This window comes from Ambystoma mexicanum, chromosome 6q (assembly GCF_040938575.1).
Source record: "Ambystoma mexicanum isolate Mex_15411 chromosome 6q, UKY_AmexF1_1, whole genome shotgun sequence".
In the NCBI taxonomy this organism is placed as follows: Eukaryota; Metazoa; Chordata; class Amphibia; order Caudata; family Ambystomatidae; genus Ambystoma; species Ambystoma mexicanum.
Genome location: NC_090937.1, coordinates 934,108,799 through 934,133,092, shown reverse-complemented (window position 1 = coordinate 934,133,092; position 24,294 = coordinate 934,108,799). Strand labels below are relative to the sequence as shown.

Genomic DNA, 24,294 nt, shown 5'->3' with positions numbered 1-24,294 from the left:
CCCCTTAGGGGCCGGGGTCCGGAAATGCCAGGATGCGGCACTGACCTGAAATGAAGTGGGAATGACCCAACAGGTAAGTCTTATGATGGCAAATTAAGGTTTTCTTATTCTCTTCCCTAGCTCACCTTTGTTCTTGTCTTTTTCTCCCTAGGTGCTGAAATGTGGCTGCAGATCCAGATAGTCGCTGATGAACTTGGAGGCGCCTAGTAAAGGTGAGTGGAATGCGGCGCTGCAGCAATCGATGCAATGTGCTTTGAAAATGAATGTCTTCCTTTTCAGGATCGTCGACGAAATGTCTCCGGAATGCGGATTTAGCAGGTAAGGACTCTTCTTTCTCCTATTCTCTTCTCTTCTCCCTTTGCAGGTGTTCCAGGATGCTGGCGGGCGTGGCAGAAGTCAGGATGCAGGAGCAGACACGGTGAGCGTCCAGCTGCTAGATGCAGAACAATGCGAAGCGTGAGTTTCTGCTTGGGCGTGGCTTAAATAGCCTTCAAAGTAGTTCTAGGTATGTATCCTTCCACTCAGGTATGTATTCTTCCTCCGGCCACACCCGTGTGGTTAAGTAGTCCCCAAAGATAAAGTAGTCCCATTCAGGCCTCTAGATGGCCCGGATGTTGCAGCATGGTCTGCATCAGGTAAGTTTACACCAAGCACCTTTAAACACAAAGTCATCTTTAATGAGCCTGGAGCCTATGGCGCCAGGACTGTTGTCCAATATGAGCCTGGCGCCAAAGGTGCCAGGACTGAGTCGAAAGGGCCCCTACTTGGGGCTGCTGAGACTTTCCTCGGGGACATGATGTCTGCTTCTGGGGTAGCTGGGCCTGGTCTGGCTCCTTGGAGGTAGGCATCATGAGAGTACCCCCTCCCAAGGCCCCTCCCAAGGTTGTTCTCTCCGGGGGTTTTGGCTTGTTTGGGAATTTTCGGTGGAATTTTTGTATTAATCGCGGCGCGTGTACATGGTCGCTTGGTTCCCAAGATCTCTCCTGAGGTCCATACCCCTTCCAATCAACTAGATAGAAGAGTTTTGACTTTAACACGTTGGAATCCAATATGTCTTTAACTTCAAATTCTAATTCCCCATCAATCTGAATTGGTTCTGGTGGTTTGATCAGTCTGGTTCCTGGTTGCACCGGTTTCAACAGTGAGGCGTGAAAAACGGGATGGATTCGCATGTTAGCCGGTAGATCGAGTTTAAAGGCCACCGGGTTGATTATAGCTTTGATTGGGTAGGGCCCTACATATCTTGGATTGAAAGTTCGTGGTCCTTTGAGTGGTAAATGTCTAGTCGCTAGCCACACTTGGTCTCCTATTTGGTACGGAAGTGCTTCACTACGATGTAAATCAGCATTTTCCTTGTACCTTTTCTTGGCTTGCTGTAAATGAGTCGTTGCTTCTTTGAAGGCTCGAGTTATCGTGGAATGCAAATGATCTACAGTGGGCATTTCAAGGCTTTGAGGGCAGTCAAGGTCAGAGGTTCGGGGGTGATGGCCATATAAGGTATAAAAAGGGGTTTGTCCCGTTCCAGAATGTACAGAATTGTTATATGCATATCCTGCGATCCAAAGAATGTCTTTCCAATTACATTCAGATTGGTGCAACATACACCGAAGATACTGTTCAAGGGTCTGGTTTTTTCTCTCGGTTTGGCCATCGGTCTGGGGGTGGTGACTAGTGGATAGTCGTACATCGATTTGTGCCAGTTGACAACACTTTCTCCAAAAATGGGAAATAAATTGGCTTCCTCGATCAGAGACCAGTATGGATGGAAAACCATGTAAACGAACGACATTCTCAAGAAATTCCTTGGCCAGGATGGAGGCTGAAGGTAACCCCTTTAATGGGATAAAATGGGCCATTTTGGAGAAGAGGTCCACAATCACCAGGATAGTGTTGTATCCATAGCAAGGAGGCAGGTCTGTAATAAAGTCCAGCGACAAGGTGTGCCAAGGTGCCGGTGGGATGTCCAAGGGTTGTAAAAGGCCGGCTGGTCTTTTCTTTTGACCTTTATTTTGGGCGCAAACTCCGCAGGACATCACAAAGGATTTTATATCCTTTCACCAGGAGGGCCACCAGAATTGCCTTTTGATCTTTTCTTCAGTTTTAGCAATACCAGGATGTCCTTCCATTAATGTATCATGATAGTGGGCAATAACGAGTTCTTGCAATTCCTTATGAGGCAGAAATAATCACCCCTGGAAGTAGGGTAGATCATTATTGACGGATAAGTGTGAACCCTTTTGACTCCATTCTTGCAAGGCTGTAGGGTCTAAAAGTTGTTTAACTCTAGTTTGAATGTCCTCAATAGTTTGTAAAGAGGTCAACCCCAAAATGTTCTGTTCAGGTACAATCGGTACTGGTTCTAAGCTTGAATTTGTTTCTCCCATCCCAATCCGGGATAAAGCATCCGCTTTGCCATTCTTGCAGCCAGGGCGATATGTGATTACAAAATCAAACTCCGCAAAGAATAAAGCCCATCAGAGTTGACGTGATGATTGAGCTTTGGCCGTTTTTAAATATTGCAAATTTCTGTGATCTGTAATCACTGTGATGGTGTGTCTTGCGCCGAGAAGGTAATGACGCCAAGCCTTGAAGGCGGACTTAATAGTTAATAACTCCTTGTCGGTGATTGCATAATTAACTTCAGGAGCCGAGAAATTTCTGGATCAAAAGGCTACAGGGTGCAATTGGTTAGTTACAGGATCCCTTTGAGACAGGACAGCTTCCATGGCTAAGCTGGATGCGTCGGTTTCAACAATGTAAGGGAGATCTGGGCGCGGATGTTTCAGTACAGGTGCGGAGGTGAATTTAGTTTTTAGTTCTTGAAAGGCCTGTTCTGCCTCATTAGTCCATTCGAAGCGTTTATTTTTCCGTAAGAGTGCAGTGATGGGTTGAACCACCCGAGAAAATTCCGGGATAAATCTTCGATAACAATTGGCAAAACCAAGCATGCTCTGAACACCCTTCACAGAGCTAGGAGTTGGCCATTTGAGGATGGCGTCCACTTTTCGTCAGTCCATTCGGACTCCCTTTGGTGTCAGGATGAATCCAAGAAACTCGACTTTTGTGGCATGAAAAACACATTTTTCGAGTTTTGCAAACAGTTTGTGCTGGCGCAATTTCTCAAGAACTGCCTTGACATGTTTTCTGTGATCGGATTCCGAAGAGGAGTACACCAGAATGTCGTCGATATATACAATGACACAAACATCGATAAGTTCCCGAAGAACATCATTCATAAAGTATTGAAAGGCAGCAGGTGCGTTGCACAATCCGAAAGGCATCACCTGGTATTCGATGAGTCCATATTTGGTGCGGAAAGCAGTCTTCCATTCGTCGCCTTCTTTTACACGCACCAGGTGATAAGCTCCCCGAAGATCTAACTTGGTGTATATACAACCATCTTTTACCTGGTCGAGAAGTTCAGGGATCAGGGGCAGAGGATAACGATTTTTAATCGTAATTTGATTTAGGGCACGGTAGTCAATACAAGTTCTAAGGTCGCCTTCTTTTTTCGGCACGAAGAACAGAGCTGAGGAAACAGGAGACTTTGACGGGCGAATAAAACCATTGGCAAGGTACTGATCTGAATACTGTCGCAAATGAAGATTCTCAGGTTCAGTAAGGGCTTAGATCCTACTACAGGGCAGTTGAGCATTGGGTACCAGATCGATTTGACAATCGTACGATCGGTGGGGAGGTAACGTATTGGCCTGTTCTTTTTGGAAAACGTCTTGGAATTCTTGGTGCTCAGGCGGTAGTTGTATTGTGGCGGAGGTTACTGTGGCCAGGCCCATGTTTGGATTTCTTGGATAGCAAGTTTGTGTACAATCAGGAAAGGTTATTCTCTTTGCTCGCCAGTCAATTCGAGGATTATGTGTTTCTAACCAAGGAATTCCTAGAATCACTTGAAACTGTGGGGCCTTGATTACATCAAACACAATAGCTTCCCGATGTCCATCCTGACCCACTAGTGTCATTTCTGTAGTAGAATGTGTTACCGGCCCTGAGGCAATTTCAGTTTCATCAACTGTGGTAATGACATCCTCGTTGGTTTTCGGACGGAGAGGGAGATTAATCCTGGAGGCCAATTCACGATCAACATAGTTTCCGATAGCTCCACTGTCGATGTATGCCTTTATAGCATGCAACCCCCGAGGCTGTCTTGGATCCACGAGGACCATTGCATGATGAAATGCGAGGTCAAAGAGTTTGTTTTCAAGCTCGGCAAGCGGACCTCTACGCTTGTTGGCCTTGGTCGTTTCCCGAATCAGGTTCCGTTAGATTGTTGTCAGTGGCTCCAACCACCTTCTTGGGTGGTTTTACCGGACAATCTCTTAAAAAGTGGCCAGAAGCCCCGCAATAAAGACATAATTGCTTCCGCCGCCTTCTTTCTCGATCCTTCTGAGTTAACGGTCCTTTAACTCCACCGATTTGCATAGGTTCTGAAACGTCGGTGCACTTGGGGTTGGCGTGAGTTTTGATCAACACTCGGGTTTCAAACTTAGACCGATCTGCTTTTCTATTCTGAAGTCTGTGATCAAGTTGGACCACTAAGTCTATGTATTCCGCGCAGGCTTGGGGCGGATTTACAATTTGAGCTAGAACATCTTTAAGTTCTCCGTGCAGGCCTCGATGAAATAATGTAATCCTTTTATTTTCTGGCCACCCTGTTTCCACAATCAACCTATTAAAGGTGGCAATGTAGGTTAAGAGATCCTGGTTACCTTGTCGTAAGGATAGCAGTTCGTTGTCCAGGGCCTGTCCCTGGGAGTGTCGAGCGAATAATCTTTCCATGCTTGCCTGGAAGCCTTGAAAATCCTGGAGAATTGTGTCATCTTGACTTACCAAAGGAACTGACCAATCGGCAGCACAGCTGCTGAGATAGGATAATACAAAAGCTACCTTGGTTTGGTCATTAGAGAAGGCCCCAGGTCTGCATAGAAAGTGTAAGCAACATTGGTTCATGAAAACGGCATATTTCTTGGGGTCCCCAGCAAAACGTTCAGGCGGGGCCAGTGGCATATTTCCAGGTAGATTGATTTGTACCGGGTTATTCGAAACCACAGGAGTGGGATTACCCCCGGAACCAGGTAACGGAGTTTGTCCTGCCTGACCTTGCAACAGCTGTTTGGCCAGGTCATCAGTTCGTTCCTTGGATAGGATCAGTTCTCTCCTGAGAGAGTTAGTCTCCTGGCGGGCGGAATGTACTTCTGCCCGTAATTCCCCCAAAAGTTGGGCCAGCTGGTCTGTCTCCGAAATATCCATAGCGCCCGGGTAGGAAATTGTAGGTAGGCTTTGCGTTCTGTAACGCTCACCTGACTCCCAGGGAGGCGCTGGCCTGGTTTGGATTGCTGTGGCCTCTTCTAAGGTGATGCGCAGGACTCGGAAGATGGAATGGACCGGACCCCCAAATCTGGCTTGTCTGTCTTGTAGAAATATCCTTGTGTGCGTGAAAAGGGAGTATTAACAATCTGCGGGATAATGCGTAGGCCTCCCACTCCCCTTCTCACCCTCCACGAAACCCTTCTGCGATTCCCCGTGAAGTCTCACCTTAGGGTCTGAAAGGACGAGCTCTCCATCCTGCTTCTGATGCAGGGGCGCGTTGTAATCCAGTTACTTCACTGGATCATGGATTGTAGAGAGTTCAAGTTTGCTTGACCTTCCCGGTAAAGTACTGTGAGAATTCTGTTTATAAGTATGAGCCCGAAATAATAATTGTCCGTTGTCTCTATTTCAGGTGCAGAACAAAAATTCTGAGATGAGCAATGGAACCGACGAAGGAAACTCAGGTGAGTTGTTTGATGAGAGGTTCCTTTAGTGTCCTTGCATTAATGCACTAATGCTTGTGTCTTTTTTCCCCATAGGGGCCGGGGTTCGGGAATGCCGGAGATATGGCACCGACCCGAAGTGAGAGGTGCAGTTCCAGTAGATATCAGGTAAGTCTTTAATGAGCGTTCAGATAATGTCTTAGCATTCGCTCACTAACGCTGATGTCTCTTTTTTTCCCCTTAGGGGCCGGGGTCCGGAAATGCCAGGAGGCGGCACCGACCCGAAATGAAGCGGGAATGACCCAACAGGTAAGTCTTATGATGGCAAATTAAGGTTTTCTTATTCTCTTCCCTAGCTCACCTTTGTTCTTGTCTTTTTCTCCCTAGGCGCTGAAATGTGGCTGCAAATCCAGATGGTCGCTGATGAACATGGAGGCGCCTAGTAAAGGTGAGTGGAATGCAGCGCTGCAGCGATCGATACGATGTGCTTTTAAAATGAATGTCTTCCTTTTCAGGATCGTCGGCGAAATGTCTCCGGAATGCGGATTTAGCCGGTAAGGACTCTTCTTTCTCCTATTCTCTTCTCTTCTCCCTTTGCAGGTGTTCCAGGATACTGGCGAGCGTGGCAGAAGTCAGGATGCAGGAGCAGACACGGTGAGCGTCCAGCTGCTAGATGCAGAACAACGCGAAGCGTGAGTTGCTGCTTGGGCGTGGCTTAAATAGCCTTCAAAGTAGTTCCAGGTATGTATCCTTCCATTCAGGTATGTATTCTTCCTCCGGCCACACCCGTGTGGTTAAGTAGTCCCCAAAGATAAAGTAGTCCCATTCAGGCCTCTAGATGGCCCGGATGTTGCAGCATGGTCTGCATCAGGTAAGTTTACACCAAGCACCTTTAAACACAAAGTCATCTTTAATGAGCCTGGCGCCTACGGCGCCAGGACTGTTGGCCAATATGAGCCTGGCGCCAAAGGCGCCAGGCCTGAGTCCAAAGGGCCCCTACTTGGGGCAGCTGAGACTTCCCTCGGGGACATGATGTCTGCCTCTGGGGAAGCTGGGCCTGGTCTGGCTCCTTGTAGGTAGGCATCATGACAGGCACACAACCTTTCACCCGTTGACAAAACAAGAAGTGCTATCACATAGCATTGTACACTACAAAAAACGGCTACGATATCACTATAATGTGATGTACATTTCATACAAGAATGGATCGCCATATGTATCGTTAAGATCAGTGTGTATAGGCCCATATTACCAAATTACTGTGAATGCAAACAGACGTCCATGACCAAATGATAATGATGTGTTATTATATAGCACTTACGCTTAAGCTCTTTATATAGAAAAAATATACACCCAATATCACCCAACCTGTGTTGTTACACATTTATCGACTTCAGAAGGATGAAAGGCTGAATTGAGGCGTTTAAGAACAGACTAAATCAATGACTCACCCCCTGAAGTGTCCCCGAAATAAACCTAGAATGAGTATCAATTATTGTATAGAATTCCAGAAAGACACATTATTTGATATTCCTAATCTTTCTTATTTAGGGTCACTCCTTTTCTTCTTTTTCTTCTTTTTTTTAAGGGGCTTTAACAAGAAAGCCAGCCACCCCAAAAGTAAAGAGCCACATGGTGCTGGTCACAGCCCATGAGCTTGCATTACAAAAAAAAAAAAAAAAAAGTATTGTTTTCTTTTTTTTTCTAGAGGTCGCAAGGGTGACCACAGAGGTCGCAAGGGAGACCTCAGAGGTCACAGTTGCGACCTCTGGCGACCCCTAAATGACGTCCCTGAAAGGTAAGTGTCATAGTGTATGTGTGCATGCGTGTTTTACATGTTGTGCAATGTGGGCGCAATTTTGAATGAGTATGTATGTATGAACGTGCGTGTGTCTGTGTGTGTGTGTGTGTGTGTGTGCGAGTGTGGAGTGGAGGGGGCAGCAGCGACCCTTCGAGTCAGAGATGCCACGTTGCAGTCATGATTTGTGCTTCTTGTTTACTGCAACTCCCACACCCCGGCTCAACTTCATTAAGAAAAACATACTTTTCAAAGTTTGTACTAGTGCTCCGAGTGTAGGTTTCAATTGTGAAACACTTTGCTAATGCATCGTGCTGTGCACATTACAACAGAATCTTATAGAACATGTGCACTTTATGTATGTAAGGTCGAGCGCGGCAATTCTGATTGTTATAGGACAATTTCTTCTTCCAAGCCGAAGCATTGGCAGGGTCACTTACTATCCGGCAGTAACACAATGAAGCCAAGAAGCCCGGCATCCCCTGTAACCCCGTCAGTCAGTTATGCATATTTATCAGCTCTGCTTTTTCCAAGATAGTCATTGTCCTCTGTGCAAATTGTTGATGTGGAAAAAGTCGTGATTGCTGGACATGTCATACATATATGTCTGTACAGATATGGAGACTAAGGGCCCGATTCATGGAATATTTGCCCGTTCAAATTGAGTTTGCACTGCTGAAAAGTGACTTTGCACTGCCGGCCCAAATCCTGATTCATGAAACCGTGCAAAGTGTATTCTGCACGGTTCCATGCATGCACGTTTATATTAAAGACCATGAAATATACTGGACCTGAACTGGGCTTGGTTCTGCCCTGGAAAACGCAGCTTTGACATTTCTTTCAGTTTATGCTGTCTAAAGATGGGGTAGATTATATATAGCATGGACAGGATACTATATCTTTTGGACCATCTTAGATTGTCACTAAGAGGATAAATATTGAAGATCTCTTAATTTCTTTTTAGGCAATTCTCAAATATCCCAAACATACATTCCTCAATAGTTCTACATATCTTTACGTTGGTGGCTATTGCCATTCAGCTCCCTCTAGTTCAGTCTGTTTTTCTAGTCCATGGAGACCTGTCTCTCTTTACTTTGACTGGTCACTTCATGAAACTCATTAGTATTACTATATATATGCAAAGCTCCAATCAGTAGAGGAACCTAGTGATCTCCTTAGGCTGATCTAGTTCAATGAAATACTCCCAAAGAAACTTCTGGAGAGGAACGGTAGCCATCCTCTTATGACTGGATCGGAATCTACACGCCTCGCAATATTATTTGCCTCTTTGTCACGGTTCTCTTTTTCAAATTAAATCGTTTTTCCTGTCAGCTTCATTGATTATTTATTTAGTTTCCTTTAATTATTTATTTAGTTGTATACAGGGAAGAACAAGGCTCTTTTGATTGCAAAACAACATACAATAAATATCAGATTTAACAGGACGCAGTGAGCTTCTTACTATGGGGTCAGTTCAAGTGACATATTGAGCAAGTTTTGGTGGCGAGTAAATGGAAGAGTCATCTGGGACAATACGTGGGTGGACTTACATAGATTAAGGAAAATCAACTTAAGACCTTTGTAAGTTCAGGCAGGTGGCACGGCTTGCTATGTTAGCACATTGAAGCACATTTAATAAGTTATGTGGTTCTAATCAGTTCTGCAGTAAAGTTGCCCAATGTTACTGACATTAGGTGCTCGTTTTTAATCTACTAATGAGCCTGATAACAACTTACCTCACTTTTATATCTTACACCTCTAAGCACGACCCCCTGCACTCTTTATCTTAAATGCTTAATTTCTGTCATGCTGGGTTATGGTCGCATTTTTTTAGATCTATTAACTTCACAGAATGTGTTCATGTTGGACACGATTATAACAATTCCAGAATATTCTTGAGTTGAGGAATGGAGCTGTAGAGTCCTGTCTCAGGCATGAGCTTTGAGGATGAATAGATAACCATCGCTGAACCTTTTGTGGAGATGCCTAAGAACAATTCATTTGAATGTCCACTACATATAGCCTCACTATTGCTGACTTGCAGTCTATAAATATAGAGGAAATAGGTGACATATAAAGTGGTACGGTAGGAGTAACCTGGAAAAGGGTGCGAAGGGGAGTTTATTATGTTGGAAAATGAACAGACATAGGCGAGTAACCAGGTAAACCTCAAAAGATTGAATTTGCTAGATTTAGTTGCACTTAGATCTATATGCTGAAGGAGTAGGGATTGGTGTATATGGGTAACAGAGAGGGATGAAAGACAGGGATTTGTAGACTATGCAAAGGGTGAAGAGATGGGTCATCCTGCCCAATTTGATGTGTTATATATTTGTGACGCATTCTGATATTTTTATGGAGTTAAGGATATAAAAAGGTAAACATCTTTCTTGCTCCTTACTGCGGGAGTTCTCTGAAGATAGTGAGCTTGTATGTGAGTTACTGAGGCGAATTTCAGGAACTTAGTATACTTTGAACAATTTTGAAAATGCTTAGGTCAGAGCCTTCATGATATGCCGTGCCCCAGGACCTTTCCGCGCTCAGGGGCTATATCACCAGTAACACCAAGGGAACAGTATTTTGGAGGACTATCGAAGCGATTTAAATATTCATTGGGTTTTTCAAGAATACATGAATCATCTTATGTTGGGCTCAGAATGTCTTAAGTGTGGTCTCTGAATTTGAGTATTAATCTATAAAAGAACTGCTGGTGTTACTCTTAAAACACTAGAAGTTGCCAAACCTAATAGCAGATGTTAATACATGGCATGCTACTCAATGGTCTGCTTCTTGTTGACATTGGAAGGACACATGTCTGTGGTGGCTTCACCAAGATGCAAACCTGTAATTGATTTCTAAAAAGGGTATGTTAGCCAAATTGAATTATCTTCTGGCCGGAAGTAGTGATAAGCAGACTTTGAATATTGCATGAGCCTCTTGTAACAGTTGCTCCTATCTTATTGTAACTGAATTTAAGGTTCAAACATTGTGCAGATAGCCCTACAATGATAGCAAAGAGAGGCATTCATAATGGGTTTTACCGTGAGCTGCATTTTGCATACCAGACAGTGACCATGATTTGAGACAATATTCTCAACGTGCATCCTACAAACTAATTGTTCATTTCATTTACAGGTGTCAAGTGGCAAACAAAACCTGTCCAAAGAATCATATTTGGAATAATCAGGTTTGCAAATGTTTAATGCAGGATGGCTTTGGCTATGCTTCTCACCCAGGAGAAACAGGTGAGCAATCTCTGTTCAGACTCTAAAACCTTCTCGCCTGCTCCCCCAACACTGTTCACTGTGTCCATGCCAGTGGTTATCCCTGTGTCACTGCCGCTTCTTCAAATTCCTTCTACTTCTCTTTAATCAAATCCTGGACTAGCCCCCTATCTCTATCTCTATCTCTAATCATCTCTACCTCTATCCACGGCAGCTACCCATCTTATACCCTTCCCTCTAGCATCCTACTCAACCGCTCTATCTCTTCTAACCCCTGTACTTCATGTCAAATATGATCCCTTTATTTAATTGCCCCCTTCACTGGACGCCCCCCACCCACTTTAAAGATATCACTATTCTCCTTGCATTCAAAAGTGTCCTAACTCCATTTTCGCTCCTGGAAAGGAGACCTAGCCCTAACTCATGACATCGTTCCTCTTGCTTAATCCTCAATCTGCATGATTGTTTGTATTATATATACAGCTATGTTTGTTGTGCTATATATATCCACATTATTTCACTGTCAGTGTTGTCTCCATTCCATGCCCCATTATGTCCATTCCCCTCATGCTCCTCTGTTAATAATCAGATGCAGAATTTCTGTGCACTGTGGTCTTTGCAATTGCTCCTGAACAAAACAGCATGCCCATCTTACAATAAATGACACATACATAGATACATACATTGATAATTAAATACATTAATCACCCAAGATATGTGGATTGATCTATATAATCAGCCATTTGCCCCAAATTATAGCACACAAGAACGTTTTTTCCATCCCCCTTTCCTACTTTCTCCACCACTAATGATCACACAGAGTGAAACTGAACAGGCACTAATATCTCAGCAGGTAAGCTGATAATATGGGTCTCTGTTCTACATCAACTCTTTAATAACATCAAGGAGAACAAGCATATACCTCAGATCTGCAAGGGTGCTGAGATATTCCGATATGCAACAAGGGAGGCTGTAACGAGATGAGTAACTATCGTCCAATCTCCGTAATTGATCCCAGTGCAAAAAAGTATAGCAAAGTCCTACTGAACCATCTGGAACAATGGGTAAAAGAAAGAGTCTGTTTAAATTTCTCAGTCAGGGTTCAGAACAGGAGTTTGGACAATGGATCAGCTCACTAGATTATACTTTATTTTCCAGCAATGTACAGCATTGTGTGGTCAAACCGTGTATTTAGGTTTTGTGGATCTTTGCACAGCTTATGATTCTGTCCCATGAAATATACTATGAGATTTACTACAGAAAATAGGAGTCCGTTTGAACGTGTTGTCCGCAATTGCAAATCTATATAGCAACAATGTTGTGTACTCTCTCCCTTTATCTTCTCATTGTATATACATAATATCAGAAAAGCACTGAGGGATCTCAAAACAGATGCACACAGTATAGACGGAGAATGCATTACCATCTTACTTTTCAAAGACCCTGATAGTCTTACACCTTGCATCATCACATTTCGAAGACCAGTGCTCGGGATTGGGTTTGAAAGTTAACATCTCTAAAATTAAATATCTAATCTATCCTTAGAAAACAGTTAAAGACGTAAGATTGGTTGTTAAGAATATGCAACTGGAGAAGGTGGATTATGTGGTTGGATGACTACCTGCGTGTAAGACTGGATGAGATGGGTACTTGGACCTAGCAAATCCTGAAAAGTGAGTTGTCCCTCAAAAAACATGGAGGGGCAATAAGGTCCTTTTCATTCCACTATTTTGTGAAAGAAATCCCCCCGGCCCTGGAAATCTAAAGAGACATTGCTCAGGTGGCAGCTCTTTAAGGTGCAGAAATCTGGTGCTCATGCAACCTCAATACATTAGCAAGAAAGGAACTTAATAAAAACCCTGTTTAGGTATTCTTCAAACACCCCTAGAAGTGTACCACTACTATTGGAACTAGGGATGTATGGAATTGTATATAAGACTGGTTTAAGGCCTGTTTTATTGGATCCTATTATGTACATGGGACCACCTAACATCATAAAGAAAAGCCTGCAGAGATTTTGTTTTCCCAACCAGGTTCCCACAATCTACCATGGTTTAAATACACTTGAAACCTTACTAGGATATTGGGCTTGAACCAGATTTGGGAATCAGTTCTCTCAAATTAGATTAGCATTATACCCAATATTATTATTATAGTGGTTTTTCTCATGCAAATTGGCCTCTGTAGCAAGGTTTGGTTTGACTGCTAGCTATCTTGAGGGAAGGTGACCCTGCTACAGGAACCTTATTTGTCCACCCTGGAGGATACTCCAGAACATGTGTTGTTCTCTAAACTCCAATTGGACATTTCACCCTTCAACGCTTTTGTTAGTAAATGGAAAGGTGAGGCTGGTAAGATGTGTAAATTGTGTACAAAAGTCTATGTTGAACATTTTATGTTATTTTGCCCTACTTTTCATAACTTTAGAGTAAAGTATCTGTTTCCAAATTTTAAATGAGCAAATATCACGAATGTGAGGCAAGCGTTATCCATCTGCTGCCAAACCGAGAACATGCTGTACCTGTGGGGTATTTCTCAATTTTTAAAACAGGCATGGTTCTTAAGAAGAGATAGTATTGGTAAACCACCTTCCAGAAAAACATGAATGTCTGCAATATCTTCTCTGTATGGGTTTATGATCTGTCCACAACGAATTAGATAAGCTCTTTTTAACTTGTAATGAATTGATAATTGATCGTATTCTTCTTGAATGTTATCATTGTGTTCATGTGTGATATGTGTGATTTCATGGTGATAATTCAGGATTTACACAGCAACGTGAATATGTGTTTCTGTTCCCGAAGACAGTATGGAGACTGTGCATCCAGTGGTGCCATCATAAAATAGATATTTCATAATGAAAGCATTGTAGGTGCAGAAGGCAGTATCTTTCTATATGTTATGTATCCATAGTTTGATTATTATGGGATCCCTGCATTCAAACTAGTTTGCATATCATGTTACGACACATTTTAATCAAACGACAGAACATCTGTGTAGACATTTTCACCTCACATCATAAAATGATGTATGCATGTGCAGATATGTATGCATGTGTATACGGACTAAAACAGCCCCCAACCTTTCTATTTATGTATGTATTTATGTATGTATGTATGCATGTATATGTTGGGATTTCTAATGTGCAAACCAAAGTGGGAAGCCACATGGAACTGTACATGGTGATACAATAACCGGATACCATAATATGTATATGATTAGGGTAGAATATTAAGAGTACATGTTGTAGTTGTATTCATCTAATTCAATTGCTCTTTCACCAAAGTTATGCACACAATTAAATAATAGTACAATAATGTGGTGTAATGAAGAATTCAAGACTATTAGAAACATGTTTTATGGCAAAGAGGAAAGAAGATCAGATTTGAGATGAAAACCAAAATAGCGAAAAATGAGGAGGCCCTGATAGAAGGAGCCAACATGAGATTGAGCACACAGGGGCGTAGGACGGGTGTGGAAGGGAACTGAGTATGAGATTGGAGCAAACCGTAACTCTATAACAAAAGACACCAAAGAAGAAAGGGAGATTCGGGCAAGCCTGTGAATGCATTTGTATACTATGAAAAATAAATGGATAAGAAGACGAGAGTCGAAGGGAAGCTGAGATGTGTAAAAATTACCCAACTACTTTGATTTATAAAATAGATAAAATCACTGATGAAGAAGGTGTTTGAGCCTTTCAAAAGTGAAAGCTTTTTCCATCGCAGCATAATATTTTCAGTTAGTCCAATAAAAGGAATACAAACTTGAAATGCAGTGATTTCTTTCAAGACTGAGCTAACGCAGTGACAAACCTCTTTTTCACATCATTAATGAATGCATAACATCAATCTAAATGTAATTATTGATATTTCCATTTCAAATCCAAATAGATAGATACAATGTCAAATACCGATAAATGCATATAACTATGCTAGCCAAGGCAAGCCCCTTCCCAAGGGTCACTTCGTCCTCAGCTTCAGCTTGCAGCAATATGAAGATCAGACACCAGACTGATCGATAATCCAAGCTTCTTTTATTAGATAGAAACTAAACAGCATACAGAGAAATTATCAGCAGATAAACAGGAAAATACAGAAGGACACGTTTCCTGGCAGTTATCACACAGAGCTCCAAAGGGACCACCCTTAGAGTGCAAGTTATATAACATATCATAAGCAATCACTAATACATTATAACATTTTCATAATGGTGGGTGGTACTTGGAATGACATTGCAGCCATTTGGCATTACTATCGACATCTGACTTGTGACCTTGTGACGTAGCCTTGTAGGCACATGGGCTGGGTACATTGTGTCTTAATATGGATAAGCAGCATTCACAGAAACACTATTGTTATCTACCATATATGGTGCTAATGCTATACTTGTAGAGAGCAAACGAAAGAGCGGGTCTAATGTGTCCCTTTGCCTTGTTACAGGGTCTTGGTCTAATCTGCGGCAGGCAGGGTTTGGGCATGACAGAGGAGCTGAGTGCAGAGAGATGCCTCAGGCAAAGGCAAAATGGAAGATCTGAGGCCTAAATGTATGAGAGAGCATAATGTAGCTTACCATAGCATAACAACCTGCCACATCAACCTCCTGTTTGGGTCGTCCCTGAGACAGGGTATAGACCACAGGGAGCAGGATTGGTGCATAGCCTCAATCAAAGATACCCATTTACATGGGTGGCATAAGGATATGGTGGATTGGTACAAGGATTGTCACAGAAAGGATGTTGCTTTAGAGACAGAGATTGTGGGCCTATAAGGTCCCAATTCAACAATTCACACAATTCTGCTTCAAACATTTGTCCTAACAATTCACCAATTCCTGTTCATTGGAGGCCTCATTGGAAGTGTCTTCCTTAATTAGAGGTGCCTCTATTTTAAGTGGCAGCAGCTTGGTCTTGAAGCGAAGAGCAAGTGAGACATTTGTTTAGCACAGCATGACAGAAGGCAGCGAATAAGAAATACTATCATTTTAAAGGCAACAATTAAAACAACAATGATTAAAATACCATGCTGAATGGAAGAGCCCGGTGAACCAAAAGTGTTTCAAATCCAAGTTAATAGTGAGGCGGCATAACCTTTGTTCATTTTGTGTAAGGTGCACCAACCCCTTGGAGGTGTTTTTATGATGTCCTCAACCTGGGAGGAGTATCAGGTACCCAGGTGCAACATTCTTGTCCTATAATGTTGGGCAGCTAGCAGATAATTGTGTACCATTCTATTCTGGGGACCATAGTTCTGAGTGCAATTTGTTTGCTTTTTAAGAATCCCTATTCCTTTTGCAGTGTTGCTGGCTACCTCTTTGAGGAGGAGTGATAGGGAATGAAGATCGGCCCTTTTGATTGCAGTGCCAATGTTTGGGACCAGGAACCCTAGGAGGCCTTTGAACCATGTCTAGGCGTTGCTTTTGGAACATCAGGGTCTGTAGAGAGTTTTGGAGAATGGGACACATGCGAATCGCTGGGTAAATAAACCCAATGGTGCACTGTCCTTTCCAGTTAGCTGGTAGCCATTGGTAGGCGCTAGCCCCACAATGGAAATATAACCCTCTGTTGGTGTAGAGTGCTATGACAGCTGAGTGGTTATAGGTGGCAGTGGTAGCACTTCGGATAAGGACACAGGTGGATGGTGTCATACCCATTGAAGGCAGAGTGCCTATTGCAGTGAACATGTATGTGGAACAAATGTAGTCAGTATTTTGGGAGTATTGGCATAGCTGGGTTAGAAAAATCCCCAGTGGAAGAAATGGGTCAAATTGGGACAAGAAGAGTCATTGATCAGGAGGTCATAACACCATTCAGCAGGATCCAATGGGACAGTAATGAAGGGAATCCCCCCACAAGGGTTCATAAGAGTGTGGGTGCATACATAGCAATCAGAGGCATTCATTAGGTCAGCGCAGGCCCAGCAGAAGTTGAGAAAGGTGTTGGTATCTGGGTGTAGGGTGGCAGATGTAGGGGGAGACAGAGCCAATACCATGATATGGAACAGCAACATGTTGGAAACAATTGAGACAGTGAATGGTAAATGCTTCAATAATGCAATAGTAACGTTATTCGTAGTTTTAGCAGTCCAACACTATGGAGATTGGGCCTTATGCCCAAAAGTTCCAAAGTGTCAGTCGTTACCAGACCCGGTAGACAGGAGAGAGGATGATGCAAAAGTTCGGATCCTCACACGAAAAATGATGACAGATGCATAGAGCTGGAGGGAATCAGGCCGTTTTAGTATTCTAGCCTGGCGAGCTGCAAGTCGAAGACAGGGGGGGCATGCCAAACTGTACCTGACAGGGGAATAAGGCAACTAATGTACAGCTGGCACACCCCTCAGCAGGAAGGAGACCCAGATGCTTCACGTGGGTCTGATGTGCATGGCATGTGCAGAGATCAATAACTGCAGAACCAGTCCTTCAGCTGTGGCACTGAGCACATTCAGCTGGCCTCCAAAGCTCTTAGGTTGAAGGACTTATGCACCTACACTCCATGTGCACAGTGTTATTGTAGCTGTTTGATGACCAAACCCATAGGAGGCGGGTGTAGAAAAGTATTGAGATCATTGGGCCACCTGTGAGAGACAGTTGTAGAAGTGGCGTGGTTCCGGTGGATGTAGTTTATCTGCCGATGTCAGGTGAGATGGTAGAAGTACTCTGTAAGTTAAACATCGGGAGAGGTAATGGAGCTTCATCGTCAAGGAGTGCTGGATGGGGTTTTAGCTGCTGGGACCCCATTGGACAGCTGAAGAGGGGTGTTTTTATCCTATACCCCTGCAGACTGCAGCTTTGCTGTGTCTTTGGTGCTGGCAGATAGCAGGGTGTCTTTGTCCTCCACCCCTAGCTGTTCTTTGTCATTGATTGGAGGCGCTGTTTTCACACACTGGCTGGCGTGAACCCAGGAGTCATGTACCATAATAGCACCATGGCTACCTCCAAAGTCGTAATAAGGCCCATGGTCTCTACAGCGTACAGTTTTGTGGGTTGTCAGCAGGACCTGGAATGGTCCTTTCCAGTGAGGGTGCAGTGAGGATTTTCCCTGATGCTCTTTCAGGACTACACAGTCTTCAGGCAGGAGGCTGTGGCACAGTGTTTCAGGTAGTCGAGGAAGGGATTCTTGGATTTGCTAGAAGGGAGAAATGACAATGAGTATGCGTCTTTTGCAATAGGAAACAACAAGATCATCATTCAGTTGTAAATCACAGGGTTCAGGTGAAGGTGGCGGAGTAACTGCCATTATCATCGGCCTCCCAATGAGAATCTCGGGTGAGGAGAGGCCATGTACTCTATTTACAGTGTTTCTTATGTCCATGAGTGCAAGAGGGAGGGCATCAGGCCAACTTAGGCCTGTTTCATGCCCCACTTTGTTAAGGCGGTTCTTCGTGTCGAAATTTCGGCGTATCAATGACCCGGCTGATTGCGGGTGATACGAGCAGTGGAAAATCTGCCTAGGGCATTGCAAATGTTCTGTACAATTTGTCCTGTGAAATGGATACCACTATCAAAGTTTATAGAAACTGGGAGGCCAAAATGTGGGATGAATTCTCTGAGCAGTTTCTTGGCCACTGTAATGGAATCAGCATATTTACAGGGCTAGGCCTAAGTCCATCCAGAAAATGTGTCTTGCCACCAGGACGTATTCAAAAGACGCGCACTGGTCATGCTAATAAAATGGATTTGGATATTCACAAAGGGGCCATAAGGGACTACATGTGCCTCTGGAGGTGTTTTCACAGGCTTTCCAGGGTTGAACTCAAGACATGTTGGACAGTGAGCAAAGTATTTCTGATCAATGGAGGGGAACTTAGGGATGAACCAATATCGCTGGATCTCTGAGGTCATCTTTACCTTGCTTGAATGGGACACAGAGTGAGCAACACATGCTAAGTATGGTAATAACGATAGTGGGGCTACTAATCGGCCATAGTTATCATGCCATAGGTGATCAGAGCAACAAGCACATCCTGAAACACTTGTGTACGAGCGCGATAGAAATAAATATCAATCATCCTTTATTTTCCCAGCCTGTTTCTCTGCCTGGGGGGGTCGCATCCTGGAGGTCACCAGGATGGAAAGAGATGCTAGGGTGTCCTCAAATGAGAGGAGAAATAGCAACACATAATCAGGAGCCTGAGCGCCATGGAGGGACCCATTTTTCACATGGCAGTTAGCCAATGCGTTACCCTGTGAGCTGCTGTCAGAAAATCGATTGTGGGCCTTACATTTCACAATGGCAAACTTGGTGGGTAGCAAGATCGTATTAAGCAGTCCTTCAACATAGGGAGCATTGAGCATGGGACTACCTTGGGCAGTGAGGTAACATCTCTGTTACCAGAGGGTCCCGTAGTCGTGTGAGATACCAAAGGCGTAACATGAATCAGTGTACATAGTGGCTGTGCGTTGTGTGGCAGTGGTGCAAGCGTGTGTGAGGCTAATGAGTTCAGCAACTTGTGTTGATCGTACTGATGGGAGCTGAAATGCTTCTAATACTTCAAAGGAGGTGCAAACTGCAAAGCCTGCCTGGAGAATCCCTGCAGAGTCCCTAAGACAAGAACCGTCAATAAAGAGAGCCAGGTCTGCTTTGGGGTGGGGGATATCCTTCAGGTCGGTACTTGGTGATGACACAATGTCAACCGCTGCAAGGCAGTCATGCAGGTGACTGTCATCTGGAGTGGGTAGCAGGGAGTTAGGGTTGAGTGGGGCGCATCTTATGAGAGTGATGTTGGTGGAGGAGAGGAGCAATTTTTCATATTTGGTGAGACGTGCAGCAGATAAGTGTTGTGCTGTACCCTGAGGAGGAGTGCTAATACAGAGTGTGGCTATGTTTATGTGGTGTGCTAGGGCAATGTTGTCTGCTCTTGTAAGGAGAAGGGCAGTGGCAGCTACCGCTCTAAGACATTTGGGAAAGGCAGAGGATAGAGGGTCTAATTGTGAGCTAGAATAGGCTACAGAGCGTTGTAGGTTGACGTGATTCTGTGTGAGTATGCCAAAGACATACCCCTCTTTCTCATCACAGAACAGGATGAATGATTTAGAGTAGTCAGGAAGGGCGAGGGAATGGAAAATGGAGAGGGAAGTCTTGATCTTGGAGAAGGCTGTGGAAGCGTCAGGAGACCATGTGAGTTTGTCAGGCTGGGAGTCATGTAGCATCTTTTGCATAGGTGTTACAGTAGAGACATAACCAAGGATCCAGGGGTGGCATACATTACTAATTCCTAAAAAGGAGCATAGTTATCTTTTAGTGGTGGGCATGGGATATTGTAAAATGCAGGACACACGAGAAGGGGGAAGCCCCTAGCGCCATGGGAAATGTTGTTTTCCTAGGAAACGAACAGTGGGGAGGCAGAGCTGCAATTTAGCCTTGTTTATTTTGTGACCTTTTACTTGCAGGAAAGTAAGGAGCACTTTGGAGTCAGAGAGGGAGTCCTGTAAGAAAGGAAGACATATAAATACTTACCCATAACCTATTACTTCTATTATAACTATAAATACATACATTCGCCAAAACATTAAACATTCCTCAAACACCATACCATGTCATCTAGTCACATACCATGAACCTACTATCCTGCTACTAACAGCTGCAATTCATACGCATATGCTAAAACATCTGTCACAAATATAGATACATATTTAAAAATACTTTAATATTTCAACATCAGACACTGGTATATGCATACACAAATTCTACTACTTATGCCTTAATGTACACTAGTATTTAATTAGAAAATACAGATGTATTCACACACGTATTGAATTCAATTATCTATATATATAAAATACTTAGGTATGTTTCCGTACTGAGCTGATGCAATTTATCAGTGTTAGGTTGCCATCTGCTGTCCAAATTGCAAACTGCACCTCCATGTGCCATTTCAGAACAGCTATCATTTTAACAAACAATGGGCCTCATTACGAGTTTGGAGGTAGCCATGCCCTAATAAGGACATGGCTACCCCAAACTCGGGTCCGGGTCTGGGTCCGGGTCCCGCAAAAGGGGACTTACTGGGCCATTCCAACCTTGGAGGGCCCTGTAATTCCCTTTCGCGGGACCCAGACCCGGTGCGTCCCCATTCCCATTTGAGCCCCCATAGGGCTCAATGGGAATGGGGAGGATGGTAGCAGCGGTACCGTTCATAACGGTACCATTGCTACCATCCTGGTCTGCTTGCAGGTGTTGCTCTGCATGCCTGGTCTGACCAGGCTTGCAGAACGGCACCCGCGAGCAAACTCGTAATGTTGCTGCATGGAAACATTGGCTGGCTCTGGTAGCACTACCGGTGCCGTTGTTGCCTTACCACAACATTCATAATGAGGCTCAATGTATCAGTAGTGCACCACTGTGTGCCCTTCCACTTCCACAACAGCTCTCATTTTAACAAACAATGTATCAGTGTTAGGTTGCCCTCTGCTGTCCAAATGGTAACATGCACCTTTGTGTGTCCTTCCACTTCAACAACAGCCTCATTTTAGCAAACAGAAATAGCAAGTTTCTAAGCTGTCACCTCCACCTTCCATTATCGAAAAAGTTCTGAATAATTTCAAGTTACTTCTTTCCACCCCCACTTCTTTTACCACATGGCGCGGCGGTTCTGGTGTCAATGAACATTTAATTACTGACTCAACGTTTCAGTCTCTAAAGAGCAAAATGCTGTAGGATGAATGCATGCTCATGACCTAAAACTGAAATTAGGTGCTGTAATTATAATAGTGCGCAATCTTATGCCATCACAGGGACTCTGCACTGGAATAGGTTGGCAAAACCTATTTTACCAACTCCGCTGTTCGTACCCTTTGTCTCTTTACCTCCCGTGACTCCATCTCCTCCTCGCTCTCTCACCTTCACTGACTACCTTCCCACTTGCAGCTAAAATTTTGCTTTCTCTGCCTTGTTTCCAAATCACTACCTGGTATTGCTCCTCCTTATCTCTCTTCCCTTCTCACCTTTTACTCCCCCTCTCGCTCCCTTCGTTCCATTGACCATTTCCTCCTCACTGTACCTCCTTCCCCCTGTGCTTCCTCCCGGTTCCGCTCCTTCCAACTCCTTGCTCCTCTGCACTGTAACTCACTCCCCCTCTCAATCCGCTCTTCCACGACCCTCCCCTCATTTCGCACTTCCCTTAAATCCCTCCTCCTCCATTCTCCACCTTGAAGGCCCCCTGTCCTCTCTTCTTCCCCCCCTTCTTTCCCTCTTCTAATTCCTCTCTCCCCACTCCTATTTCACTCTCTCTCCCTTCCATTTTCACTTGTTCTATCCTTCTCATGTCCCCCCTTACCAATCCTATTCCCACTCCACTTCCCCTGCCCCTCAGTTAATTGCTCTTTGCACTGTTTTGTTGTAGAATGATTCATGATGTAATTTTTGCTCCCAATGTTTGTTGCTGTTCTCTGTATTAGTTGTTCCATTGTACAGTGCCTTGGTGTAAGGCGCTCTATAGATAAACAAATCAATCAATCAAAAACACATCATAGAGGCCTGTTTAATCAATACTGTTCTTATACCGGGCATACCTCTCATTCCATCTAATACAAATATGCCTTTCAAATTCAAAAGAGGACAGTTTCCTATACGTTTAGGCTTTTTTACGTTTAGTCTTTTCAATGACCATTAAGTCACAAGGGCATACCTGGAAGCGATCAGTGGTAATTACCGATATTTAAGAATGGGGATAGAAGTGAACCTATGAATTAGTGACTGATATTGGCCTTTAAGATTTGCTAGAATGGGGTATGTTACACCAGGAGCAGCTTGTAAATGGATACGCCTTTATTTACACACTCTAGTGCTTTCTTGAATAATAATTATAGACGGATGCATTCACATATCCCGCTACTTATCCCATTACGTATCCCTTACAGAAAGAGAAAACAGGTGATCATCTCCAGAAACAGAGTTTATACTGTCATGAACCATTCTTGCTTTTTGTTATAGAGCTCCAGGTGGCATTTTGTCTGAACCATTCCACTAGAACATTACGGGGTGTCACAAATCCAGAGAAGTGTACATTATACCACAGCATGATGGCTGTGTGACTGGTACTTGGGTATTATTACTAGCTCTGCAGCCCTCTCGGCGTCTTGCATTGTGCAATTGCTTTACATTGAACTTTCTGACTATTCTGTAAGAAGGTTTTTTTAAAACAAAAGTATTTTTTTGTTTAGGTTTGTAGCAACTATTTTGCCTCATGTCTATTTTAGATACGAAATAACAGTATAATGGCATGACTTAAAGATGATATAGAATTAGTTGGAGAGGGTCACTCTTCATCCATGGATCCTTGCTGAATTAAAGAACTACAAGAGTCTAACTGCTTGTATCCCTTTAGATTCTACAGAAGGATTTCATGACATCTGTGGACCAAACAAAGAGCTGGATGAGGAAACGTGCCAATGTGTTTGTAAAGGGGGATTGTGGCCATCAAGCTGTGGACCTCACAAGGAATTGGACAGAACGTCTTGCCAATGCATGTGCAGAAACAAGCTTCTTCCCAGCTCTTGTGGACCGAACAAGGAATATGACGAGGACAAGTGCCAATGTGTGTGTAAAAGGACATGCCCCAAGAATCAGCCCTTAAATCCAATGAAATGCACATGTGAATGCACAGAATCTCCAAACAAATGCTTCTTAAAGGGAAAAAGATTCCATCACCAGACCTGCAGGTAAGCAAATATGCAAGCCTGTTTTGTTACTTGATCTTTATTTACATTGGAGATATCAAATGTAAAATGTGATTGGATAAACAAGTTTAACAAAAATAATATCCTGTTCTTATATAGTGTTTTATGCTGGATGCTGTCTGCTTCTAAGCACTTTAATAATATATGTTAACATTACCAATGTAATGGTAATCACTTCATCGATCACGGAAAGATAAAGGGTTAGCATGGCACTGATGGAGTTCAAACTTGTGACTTAAGGTTGCGGATGTATAAGGCAACATGTTAACCTCAATCAGATTTCTCACTGGTGCATATATTATGTTACGCTATCTTTTTAAAGTGCAACATTCATCATTTCCATGGCTCATTGGCCCTATGTAACAAACTTATTCACTGTACCAAAAGCACTTTTGGTGTTATACCATTTGTGTTGCTTATTATAAAAAGAGTTGAAACGATGATCTGTTTCATTTTTCACGTGTGGAATAAGGTCATGCGAGTGGATTGCCCACTGACATTATCACACTTTACGTGAAGGTTTAGACAAAAGACAAGCTTAGAACCGGCAGCACTTTAGCATTAACATTCTCAAAACATATCCTCACATGGCTGTCCTTCATTATATGCCCCCGCCCACTTTTTCTTTGGCAGTACATCCAATTACATGGTGGGATGTATGATATGATATGGCACCTATAACGCGCCTATACACAAGTGTTTCAAGGCGCGACGAGGCAAGGGACGGGGAACAGAGGGAAGACAGGCAACGATCCTGCTAGGCCAGGTGTCATTCAGATTGTGCAAGTGCATGGGAAGGGGAGGAGGAAAGTGCAGTACATGGGAT

At 43.5% G+C, this 24,294-nt stretch overlaps 1 protein-coding gene across 1 annotated transcript in view; it reads left to right on the top strand.

Moving 5' to 3' along the window:
- VEGFC (vascular endothelial growth factor C) overlaps positions 1–24,294 on the top strand; it is a 401,882-nt gene that overhangs the window by 365,589 nt on the left and 11,999 nt on the right. Inside the window, exons 5-6 of the mRNA XM_069631447.1 lie at positions 10,702–10,811; positions 23,117–23,450. Of these exons, the coding sequence (XP_069487548.1) occupies positions 10,702–10,811; positions 23,117–23,450 (444 nt within the window). The remainder of the gene's footprint in view (positions 1–10,701; positions 10,812–23,116; positions 23,451–24,294) is intronic.